Source organism: Rutidosis leptorrhynchoides, chromosome 6, assembly GCF_046630445.1.
Source record: "Rutidosis leptorrhynchoides isolate AG116_Rl617_1_P2 chromosome 6, CSIRO_AGI_Rlap_v1, whole genome shotgun sequence".
NCBI classification, from domain to species: Eukaryota; Viridiplantae; Streptophyta; class Magnoliopsida; order Asterales; family Asteraceae; genus Rutidosis; species Rutidosis leptorrhynchoides.
Window position 1 is genome coordinate 2196564 of NC_092338.1, and position 12163 is coordinate 2208726.

The 12163-nt window shown below is 30.9% G+C and overlaps 1 protein-coding gene across 2 annotated transcripts; it reads left to right on the forward strand.

Moving 5' to 3' along the window:
- Nucleotides 1–3414: 3414 nt before the first annotated feature.
- Nucleotides 3415–10861, forward strand: LOC139852672 (serine carboxypeptidase-like 13). 2 transcript variants are annotated; one of them, XM_071841994.1, is made up of 13 exons: nt 3415–3670; nt 3915–4060; nt 6648–6724; nt 6841–6963; nt 7084–7186; nt 7317–7354; nt 7538–7639; nt 7820–7906; nt 8334–8510; nt 8650–8721; nt 8933–9081; nt 9410–9581; nt 10586–10861. In XM_071841994.1, exons 1-13 carry the CDS (start codon nt 3474–3476, stop codon nt 10667–10669), a joined length of 1527 nt encoding a protein of 508 aa, XP_071698095.1. In that variant the 5' UTR covers nt 3415–3473; the 3' UTR covers nt 10670–10861. The 2 variants fall into 2 exon arrangements, with proteins under 2 accessions (XP_071698095.1, XP_071698096.1); XM_071841995.1 differs by lacking the exon at nt 7820–7906.
- The last annotated feature ends 1302 nt before the right edge of the window (nt 10862–12163 follow it).

Genomic DNA, 12163 nt, shown 5'->3' on the forward strand with positions numbered 1-12163 from the left:
ACTTCTTCGTTTTAAATCCGTTTTGAGTAAATCAAATTGCTATGGTTTCATATTGAACTCTATTTTATGAATATAAACAGAAAAAGTATAGGTTTATAGTCATAAATATAAGTTACAAGTTATTTTTGTAAGAGGTAGTCATTTCAGTCGAAAGAACGACGTCTTGATGACCATTTTGAAAAACATACTTCCACTTTGAGTTTAACCATGATTTTTGGATATAGTTTCATGTTCATAAGAAAAATCATTTTCCCATAAGAACAACTTTTAAATCAAAGTTTATCATAGTTTTTAATTATCAAACCCAAAACAGCCCGCGGTGTTACTACGACGGCGTATGTCCGGTTTTACGGTGTTTTTCGTGTTTTCAGGTTTTAAATCATTAAGTTAGCATATCATATAGATATAGAACATGTATTTAGTTGATTTTAAAAGTCAAGTTAGAAGGATTAACTTTTGTTTGCGAACAAGTTTAGAATTAACTAAACTATGTTCCAGTGATTTCAAGTTTAAACCTTCGAATAAGGTAGTTATATATATATGAATCGAATGATGTTATGAACATCATTACTACCTCAGGTTTTGTGGATAAACCTACTGGAAATGAGAAAAATAGATCTAGCTTCAAAGGATCCTTGGATGGCTTGAAAGTTCTTGAAGCAGAATCATGACACGAAAAACAAGTTTAAGTAATATTTTCACTCGAAATAAGATTGTTATAGTTATAGAAATTGAATCAAAGTTTGAATATGAGTATTACCTTGTATTAGAAATATATCTTACTGTAAATAAGAAAGATTTCTTGAGGTTGGATGATCACTTTACAAGATTGAAAGTAAGCTAGCAAACTTGGAAGTATTCTTGATTTTATGAAACTAGAACTTATAGAATTTATGAAGAACACTTAGAACTTGAAGATAGAACTTGAGAGAGATCAATTAGATGAAGAAAATTGAAGAATGAAAGTGTTTGTAGGTGTTTTTGGTCATTGGTATATGAATTAGATATAAAGGATGTGTAATTTTGTTTACATGTAAATAAGTCATGAATGATTACTAATATTTTTGTAATTTTATGTGATATTTCATGCTAGTTTCCAAATGATGGTTCCCACATGTGTTAGGTGACTCACATGGCTGCTAAGAGCTGATCATTGGAGTGTATATACCAATAGTACATACATCTAAAAGCTGTGTATTGTACGAGTACGAATACGGGTGCATACGAGTAGAATTGTTGATGAAACTGAACGAGGATGTAATTGTAAGCATTTTTGTTAAGTAGAAGTATTTTGATAAATGTCTTGAAGTATTTCAAAAGTGTATGAATACATATTAAAACACTACATGTATATACATTTTAACTGAGTCGTTAAGTCATCGTTAGTCGTTACATGTAAATGTTGTTTTGAAACCTTTAGGTTAACGATCTTGTTAAATGTTGTTAACCCATTGTTTATTATATCTAAAGAGATGTTAAATTATTACATTATCATGATATTATGATATATTAATATATCTTAGTATGATATATATACAATTAAATGTTGTTACAACGATAATCGTTACATATATGTCTCGTTTCGAAATCATTAAGTTAGTAGTCTTGTTTTTACATATGTAGTTCATTGTTAATACACTTAATGACATGTTTACTTATCATTTATCATGATTAAACATAGTGTATCAATATCTTAATATGATTCATATGTATTTAGTAAGACGTTATAACGATAATCGTTATATATATCGTTTCGAGTTTCTTAATTCAATAAACTCAATTTTATGTATATAACTCATTGTTAAAATACCTAATGAGATACTTACTTATCATAATATCATGTTAACTATATATATAATCATATATATGTCATCATATAGTTTTTACAAGTTTTAACGTTCGTGAATCACCGGTCAACTTGGGTGGTCAATTGTCTATATGAAACCTATTTAAATTAATCAAGTCTTAACAAGTTTGAGTGCTTCACATGTTGGAAACACTTAATCATGTAAATAACAATTTCATTTAATATATATAAACATGGAAAAGTTCGGGTCACTACAACGGCCCCTCAAATTTACATTTTTTCAGGGGTTAAAAGTGTAATAATATAATTTTATTAAAATTAAATAAACTAATTCCACCCGAATTTAGGCCCTATCTTCTCGCTCGGTGCGAGTTAAATTTTTTCGAGACCACCATTCAATTCGAAAAAATCTTACGAACCAACGGGACTATCTATACGCGAAACAGACAATTTTTAGAAAAACGCTAAACACAACGACAACCCGTATCTTCCCGCTCGCCACGAGTTAAATTTTTTGACGGCAGCGTCAGACTCGAAATAATTTTATGAACAAAATGAAACTAACCACGTTCGAAACGGACACTTTTAAAAAACGCTAAACACAACGACAACCCGTATCATTCTGCTCACCGCGAGTTAAATTTTTTCGACAGCACCGTTACACTTGAAAAAATTTATTGAACAAAATAAAACTAACTACGTTCGAGACGGATACTTTTTAAAAAACGCTTAACACAGGGACATCTAAAACGGCGCTTAACACATGGGCCGTGTTCTCCTCTGTAAATGCACAACGTTACGTTAAATATGAATACGCAGCCGAAAGTCTTCGCCGCAACGCGCGAGCCGGTCCGGACTAGTTTGTAATCTATAAATGAAGTGAACAATTAATTTCAAACACTTTAAAAAAATAGTGAATCGCAGATTATAAACAAAAAGAGTAATTTTATTTCAAGTTAACAATTAATTTAGTACTACGTACAAGGACATACTCATCCACCTTTTTTTGGCAAAAAAAAATAAACTTATATAAATGAACTCGTTAAATATCATCGAAAAAATGAAGTCACGAAACAAATACAAGAGAGGCACCAAAGCCGCACAACGAAACAAACACTAGCAACAAAATCACCACACAAAACGAGACCTATGCTATCCAAAAGAGCAAGACAACCGCCAACTTAAGAAACAAAAACACCACCACCACACGAAACAAAAAAGTCAAAACGAAAAAAGAGAAAAAAAAAAAAAACAATAAACAAGAAACACGTGCAACAAGTCAAATTTCGTCCACGTTAAACTTCCTGAACTCCTTCCCATGAAACTTCTTTACCTTAGGATTTCTTATTTGTTTTTGCTTAAACTTTAAACCCACACTCGAACTAAGCAATTTCCCCTCAACTCACCTAACTCATATTCACCTAACTCCTATTCAAGTTGCTTAAAGTAATATATGTACTCCGTATATATTATTATTATTATTATTATTATTATTATTATTATTATTATTATACTCCATTATTCAGAGTCGTAGTGTGATACGGAGTAGTAGTATAAAAGAATGATCATTACACTTAAATTTACATGTAGAGAAACACACACATACATAAGGAATAAATAATCAATAAATGAAGTTAAATTAATACAAATACAAATTAAAGATAAGATGCAGGGGAAACGGAAGAGTAGTATGGGTGGAGGTGCAATGTTGTTTGTATTGTCTAATTTCAAATTATTGTTAATGTTAACGTTATTGTTATTGAGTAGCAGTTGTAATAATCTCATAATTAGTGCCTCCTCTCAAACCATCGTCAAAACCCTACCAGGATATCCTTCCCCCCTCCCTTTCAAACTTGAAACAGGGTACGTATCATCATCTTAATTTTTTTTTTTTTTTTTTTTTGAAATTGAAATTAATTACTGTCATAAAAGAATTCACACTCTCATCTGGATGGATGCATGTATTATTATGTATTATGTAATAATAATAATAATAATAATAATAATAATAATAATAATAATAATAATAATAATAATAATAATAATAATAATAATACTAATAATAATTAAAATTAAAATTAAAGTGATAATTATAATAATTATGCAGGTATATTGGAGTGGGAGAAGATGAAGATGTTCAACTATTTTACTATTTTGTTGAATCCCAAGGGAACCCGGAGGAAGATCCACTCATTGTTTGGCTCGCCGGAGGACCTGGTTGCGCTACTCTCCGGGCTTTCTTCTTTGAAATCGGTCGGTGCTTTAATACTTCTTTTTCATTTCTAATTTCTTTCTAATTTCTATTTCTATTTCTATTTATTTGTCACTAACATTCACACATTCAGATTCAGATATAAGAAAGCTCATATATATTCTCAAATTAAAATCAAATTAATTAATATCAACTATTCTACCTGTTTTAATAAATTAGTACTCCGTAATAATTATACTCCGTACGTACAATACTAGACTAGGTGTGTTGGTCATTATCTTTGTTTTTGTACTATAAATACCAGTGAGATGACCCGTGATATCACGGGTTTGTTTAAACGAAAAAATTTAATGACATGTTTAGGTATTAGGTGAATTAGGTATTAGGTGAATGTAAATGCTAAAGTCATTTATTTTAATGACCTGTTTGACTAAGAAACTTGTCGTTATTTTTACAAATATATAGAGACATGTATTTTCCCATACATATGTAACGTGATTAATTTCGTAGAATCCATATTTGAATTTGAATTTGAATATTAATAATATAATAATTATAATTATAATTATAATTATTATATTAAAAGTAAATAATAATAATAAAGTTGACTCAAAGTTGGGTATTTATATTTTTAATAATAATAATTATTATTAATCATAATAAATGCCTTTTAAATTTTTATAAAAAATTAAAATACAATTATTATATATAAGTTATACAATATGCTTTAAAATTTGGGTGTTTTGTAGAAGATTTTATAATTTAGGAGAGATTATTATTTCCTTTTATAAAAGATTTCATATTATTTTTTTAATTAAATTAATATAAAATTATGACATCATTATTATGAAAATTAAAGAGTAATTAGTTTAATGATGACCTCATCATTTTAGATATTTATATGACTATATAGATATAGATATAGATATAGATAGATATATTATAAACACATTAATTAATTAATACTAGCATAGCCTAGTCTAGTACGTATGAGAGTATAATTTTATCCATTCTAACTACCACCTTTTATATATATATATATATATATATATATATATATATATATATATATATAGGGTGAGGATCCATGGAGAACTCATGGTAGTAGAGAACTCATGGAACTCGTGCAGATTCACTAAATCTGCGTGCAGATTCACATATTTTTTTATTTTATTTTTTTTGCAGATTTTTTTTTCTGTTCAGATTTTTTTTTTTTGCAGATTCAGTCAATCTGCGTGCAGATTGACGATTTTTTCCAGTTTTTTTTTTTTACAGATCGACGTTTTTTCAGTTTTTTTTTATGCAGATTGAGTCAATCTGCGTTTTTTTTTTGCAGTTTTTTTTTTTTTTGCAGATCGACTTTTTTCTGTGCAGATTTGACTCTTTTTTGTGCAGATTGACGTTTTTTTGCAGTTTTTTTTTTTTTGCAGATTCACTTTTTTTTTCTGTGCAGATTCGCTGTTTTTTTTTTGCAGTTTTTTTTTCCAGATTGTATTTTTTTTTCATAGATTGAAGCTCAATCTCCACATAGATTGAAGTTCAATCTATGAGTTCTATGGGTTCTCTACATACTCTAGTTCTTTAGGGATCCTTTCACTATATATATATATATATATATATATATATATATATATATATATATATATATATATATGGCAAAATAACGATAACATAAAAAAAACTCCTTTTCATCAATACACATATATACATACTAACATACCTTATATAGATATATACATCCTTTGTAGTTTAATGTTAGCTTCGGTTGTTTGTTATTTTGTTTTCGTTCTTTTACATTTTTTCGGAGCTTTCATCGTTTTGATGATTATACTTATTCTTATTTGTGAAAATTTGTTTTTCCGAAAACAAAAAGTTCTATACAATCTTTTAAGTCATTTTAATTTAAATATTTAAATATAGAAGATAAATTTAATTACTAATACTTAAATTACAAAACTAACATATATACTTAAATTAATGATTAGGGTTCAATTTATCATTGCATATAAAGTAATCTATATCGATTATATATGTTTGAGATATGCTATATTCATATAAATTTCACAAAGAATAATTCACAAAATAATACGGAGTATAGCTAATAAGATGCACTAATCAAAATCATTTGTTATTTCTCCCTCATAACTCTCTCTCTCTCTTAATTCACTTGGTTATAATAAATTTTGTGAACATATCATTTCTTATATTTTTCTTAAACTGTTTCTCTAGAGTAACTAAATTGAAGCGGATGGAATAATATATATATATATATATATATATATATATATATATATATATATATATATATATATATATATATATATATATATATTATTCTGTTTGAATGCGTATATAACGCAATAACATTATATTGAACTCATCCAACAATATATATATATATATATATATATATATATATATATATATATATATATATATATATATATATATATATATATATATTATTCTGTTTGAATGCGTATATAACGCAATAACATTATATTGAACTCATCCAACAAGTATAATTGTTCAAACCTAGCTAAACAAGCGTATTGGTCTTAATAGAGTACACTAATTTTATTAAATATATACTGACCTTAATATTTGATCATGCATTTTTGTATAAAGGTCCTATGCAAATTCAGTATGGGAATTATATTGATAATGTTCCAGCTTTACAACTGGACCCAAATTCTTGGACAAAGGTACATATAACGTCCATATGCCTCTTTTTTTTTAGAAGAAAAAAGATAAGATATTGGTAATTAATCTCTTTCTAAATTATTAGTTTATTATTTCATCTATCTTTGGTACTTTAAAGGTGGCGAATGTGATATATTTAGATGCACCCACATTAACCGGATATTCGTATACAAAAACTCCAGAAGCCGTTCGTTCTAGTGATACATCATCAGCATCACAAACCGCTGAATTTCTAAGAAAGGTTAGTTGTTGATCGAATTAATTATTTAGATAAACGGTAATAATTTATTGACAAAATAATGGATTCTATTGACTATATGATAGCAAGTATATATGATACTCTAATTTGCAATGCTTGCAGTTTGTTAGGGATCACCTTAAGTTTTTAAAAAATCCCATGTATGTTACTGGAATTTCTTATTCAGGAATCGTTATTCCCATAATCACCGAGGAGTTATATAAAGGTACAAATAAAAGTTGTATTCTAGCGTGTGTATATATATATATATATATATATATATATATATATATATATATATATATAGGTTTATACTGAGCATTAATTTATGTTTACTTCCTCGTCGATCTTAAAAGGTAACGATGAAGGACTGGAGCCAATCGTAAACATCCAAGTAAGTAATCAATTTAGAGTCCGGGCTACGTACATGCAATGAATATAAATCAACTAGTTAATCATATTAATTACGCCATATTGGAGTATGAATTAAGGAATTAATCATGCCTCAACAGCCACTATTTTGTATAACACGATACTATTAACTTGTTGGTCTAAAGACTTGCATACCGAACCATAGGGATACATGGCAGGAAACCCATTGACAAACAAAAGTGGTGATATAAATTCAAGACTTGAGTATGCGTATCGTATGGCACTTATATCTCAAGAATTGTACGAGGTAATTAATTTTTTTTAATTGATCCATTAATTAATAGTATGTACCTGTATATGTAAATTTTATTTCATCTATCGAATGCAATAACTTAACAATTATAGATATATATAATAAAAAAGATTTCACTACGTAGGTACATATATTTATTAAATGTGATAACGATATGATGGATCTTTTAATTAGTTAACCAAAACGGATTGCAATGGAGAGTATGCAGAAGCTGACTCTAATGATCTGCAATGTATGCTAGATCTTAATGAAGTCAACAAAGTACGTGAGCACAATTCACTCGATCTTAATTAAAAAAATTTTTGGACTAATTGGGGATCACCTCGCAGGGACTTAACCACACACGGGATCATCTCCCGCAGTTGCTATACCTGCCCCCAACTGCGTGCCCAGAAGGAAACCCGCACAAATCCCATATGGGGTATAGACGGTAAAACCACCATCCCCTTTACCCCCCAACGCAATGTGGGAAAGGTGGGTACTTCATGGCAGTGATGAAAATTGTGGGTTAATATGTAGCCATCTAGGGTCGAACTCCTGACCTCCCCTAAAGGAGGCAGGCCACGGACCACATTACAACTTCGATCTTAATTAATTAAATACACTTTAGTTTTTTACTGTATGATTTAGCCACAATTAAAATTCATAATAACTTACTCCGATATTTTATATTTTATTATAATAATAGCGTGTTGGAGACATCAATATTCAGCAAATTTTGGATCCTGATTGCGATCCAGCAACCAATTTGGTTAGAAGTGGGAATCCAGTGATAAAGGGTAATCGTAGATTTCTGCAAGCCGCCACTCCAATTGAAATGCTAACTGATCCTGCACAATCCTCACTTAAGGATACCTTTTGTCGAGTAATTATTATCTTACTTGATCACTTCTGGCTTTAATTTATTACGTAATTTGTATCTTTTTCTATCTATCTATCTATCTATCCATGGTGTTAATTTATTTCATATATAAAGTTTCATGTCAGTATTTTGTTTTTGGCAGGGTGACTTATATAACTATGCAACCCTATGGGCCAATGATGAAAGTGTTATGAAAGCACTTGGTGTACGCGAGGTATATACATATATATATATATATATATATATATATATATATATATATATATATATATATATATATATATATATATATATAATAACAAGTTCGTAATTAATTATAATAAAAAAGAATTAGTTAAACAGTAACAAGAATTAATGCAGCCAACCATTGATTATTGATAAATAAATTTGCATGATGATATATGTAATGTGATGTGATTAATTAGGGAACAGTGAAGGAATGGTTGCTGTGTAATTTGGATATGAAATACAATTACGGTAAACCATCAATGCCCCAATATGAATTCGATGTCAAGAGTAGTGTTGAGTATCATGAAAGGTTAACTAAGAGAAACTGCAGAGCTCTAATCTTCAGGTACGGAATAATTAATAATACTCCAATATATACTTGTAACTAGTTCATTGACCCGTGAATTCACGGATTTGGTGAAGAAATATACATTATAATATTAGTGGCATTGACCTGTTAGTTAATATTTATTCTCCAAGATTGTGCCTCTGATATCCTTCACTCTGGGCGGGTCAAGAAGTTAACCTAAAGTATTTCGGGTACGCTTTGCGCGATGGATGCGAGGAGTTTCTTCCTAACGTGTGTGGGTGGCAAATGAGAGTATTCGATGCCAAATTGCCGTTCTAAAAAAATTGAATTGATAGAAATTAATTATCTAATAAATTAAATGCAGTGGAGATCATGATATGATGGTTCCACATGTGGGGACACGTAATTGGATAACTTCTCTTAATCTAACAATCACGGATAGTGATTGGGAGGCATGGTACGCACAAGGCCAGGATGCAGGATACAAAACCACTTATGTCCGTCATAACTATTCTTTGGTTTTTACTACCGTCAAGGTATGTATGTATGTTGATTATTGTACAACTGCAGATTTAATTAATACGGAGTATATGATTATGATTTAAATATAATAATCCTTGATTAAACTACTAGAATAAATATAAATAAATATACAAAATATAAGTATTCTCTAAATTGCACTTTTCAAATGTTAGGTCGACTAAATTACAACAACAAAAAAACCCAATTTCACATGGTATGGGGTATGAGGGAGGTAAGATGTAGACAATCATTGCTCTCCCGGCGCAGGCCTACCACGCTTCGCGCCTGCGGCGTTTTCGCCAGACGGTCTTTGCCAGTAGTGCCATCCTCCCCGCTGGCTGTATGGGCGGGTTGTCCCTCGCTGCTGCGTTCTGTTAGGCTATGGATTACAGGAACAAATTCCAGCAGTGGTGGGAACAGCTCGCAAAATCCTACCACTTCACCTACTTCATTGCCCCCAACCCTTTCTCGTACCTCTATTGAAACAGAATGGTTTCATGTTCTTTCATCGATTGGTTATTCCTTTCCGTTCGTATCTCTTTCTCCAATTTCGGTCTCGATTATTTCACAAGATTGAATGACCAATTCTCCTCCGGACCCTCGATTCGATTGTTTTCCAAGAATGTTGAGCCGGGTATGTAAGCCATGGTGCCTTCCGGTCGCCTCAGCAACGCCTTCTCTGGTTGGCTTAGGGCGGTCGAACTTTTCCATCCTCTCCCGTTGTTTAAGGGTAAAAGGTTCGTGAATAAGGTAGTTAAGAAAAAAGTTAGCCGGGGTTGGGAAGGGAAGAGCGAAAGGCTTCCTCTATTCTTCCTCTATCTGACTAAATTATTTTCTAAATTAGTGATTTATTCTAAAAATATAAAATATATAATTTTTTTTATTTATGTTGGTAAAATAATACTATATATATATATATATATATATATATATATATATATATATATATATATATATATATATATATATATTATACTCCGATGTGCTTATATTTGTAAATTGCAATTAATTTGTGCAGGGAGCAGGTCACACAGCTCCAGAGTTCAAACCTGAAGCATGCTATGAGATGATTAAGAGCTGGTTTAGTCATAGACCTATTTAAATAAACCATATCTATTGATTTAATTATTACGAATATTGTTTTATGTTAATTAAGCTATTTGTGATAAAGGGCTTAATTAAGTAATTGGTGTTTTGGAGATAGATTCCTGATAGTACGTAGTCACTACGAATTAAAATGGTTGGTAATTGCGTTTATGGTATGTATGAGATTGAAGATATTCATTTTAGGCCTATCGGTACATTAATTATTAGTCAGAATGCATAAATCAAGTAGCTATTTATGATTAATGACCCAGTCTTAGCTCAAACCCCTCAATCGTTTTTTTTTTCTCTTAGTAACCTCACCCAACGGTACTCACCCGTAAGATTTGTTTTCCGATCTTCTTCACTTCTGAATTTCAACTGGAGGGCTTGTTTCCCGTTCAATTTCACTTCTCAATTCGATTCCGGTTGGGGTTCCTTTCATTCCATCTTCAATTTTCATCTACTTTATGTATTATTATTATAAAAATAAAAATAAAAACCTATACTCCACTTCACCATGTCCTTCGATGCTCCTGCTCCAAATGGGTGACTCAATTTTTATCGGCATATTGGAAAGGTATCGCACAACATGCTCAAAGACGCTTTCGCTACTCTATTGGAGGCCAAGGTTAAAGATTTCCATTTCAATTGCAAGGCATGTATTTCGAATGTCAGGAAGATGGGTACGTTTGTTGGGCTGATTAAGTATGACGATTTGGATTCTTTTTTCAATATTCTTGCGAAGAGTTTGGGGTCCGGTTTCGACATGGTGGTTCCTTTTTCTCCTAAGGCAGACGATTTTATCAGGTTTGTTTGGGAGGAATTAAGGGGTTTTCCGGCCAAATTTGTCTCCAACGAGAACATTAGGAGCATTGCTGGTAGGGTGGGTGTGATGGTGAAGGTGGCTCAACCTTCGTCTAAATTGTTAAGCTTTGGTTCTTTTTTTTGTTTTGTTGAAACTAACTGCGTCAAACATATTCACGAGCTTATTCCGGTTTCATTGATCGCTGATGCACTTGGTAAAGGTCATATTTGGGTCAACTAGATTTCAGACGTATCGGTTGTGGAGATACTACAGGCTGCTTCTTTTTCCTGCGACTTTGTGCAAGTTTCTAATGATTCTGTGTTGAAGGGGGTTTATCCGGGTGGTGGTCTCAATGATTTGGGTGATCACTTCGGACCCTCTGTTTTTGGTGGTGTTGACCGAATTATTGCTACATCTGCTACGACTGAAAACGGTTGTTTCGTCGAGTGCTAGGTTAAGGCATGAGCACTTTGATGAAGGTGATGGCGGTTTGATTGATGGAATTTTTGAAGGTGGTTTTTCTTCTCCGGTGATAACAGGTCCAAAGGAGGGTGGTTAGTGTAATTCTTCTTGTAAATAACTAGAGGGGGTGAATAGTTACTTAGTCAATTTTTATTTTATTTTTACTTTTTCTTGAACTTGAACTTGATAATGAGTGATTTGAAATGTTTGTTCTCAAACAATATGTACACAAAATATGCAAGT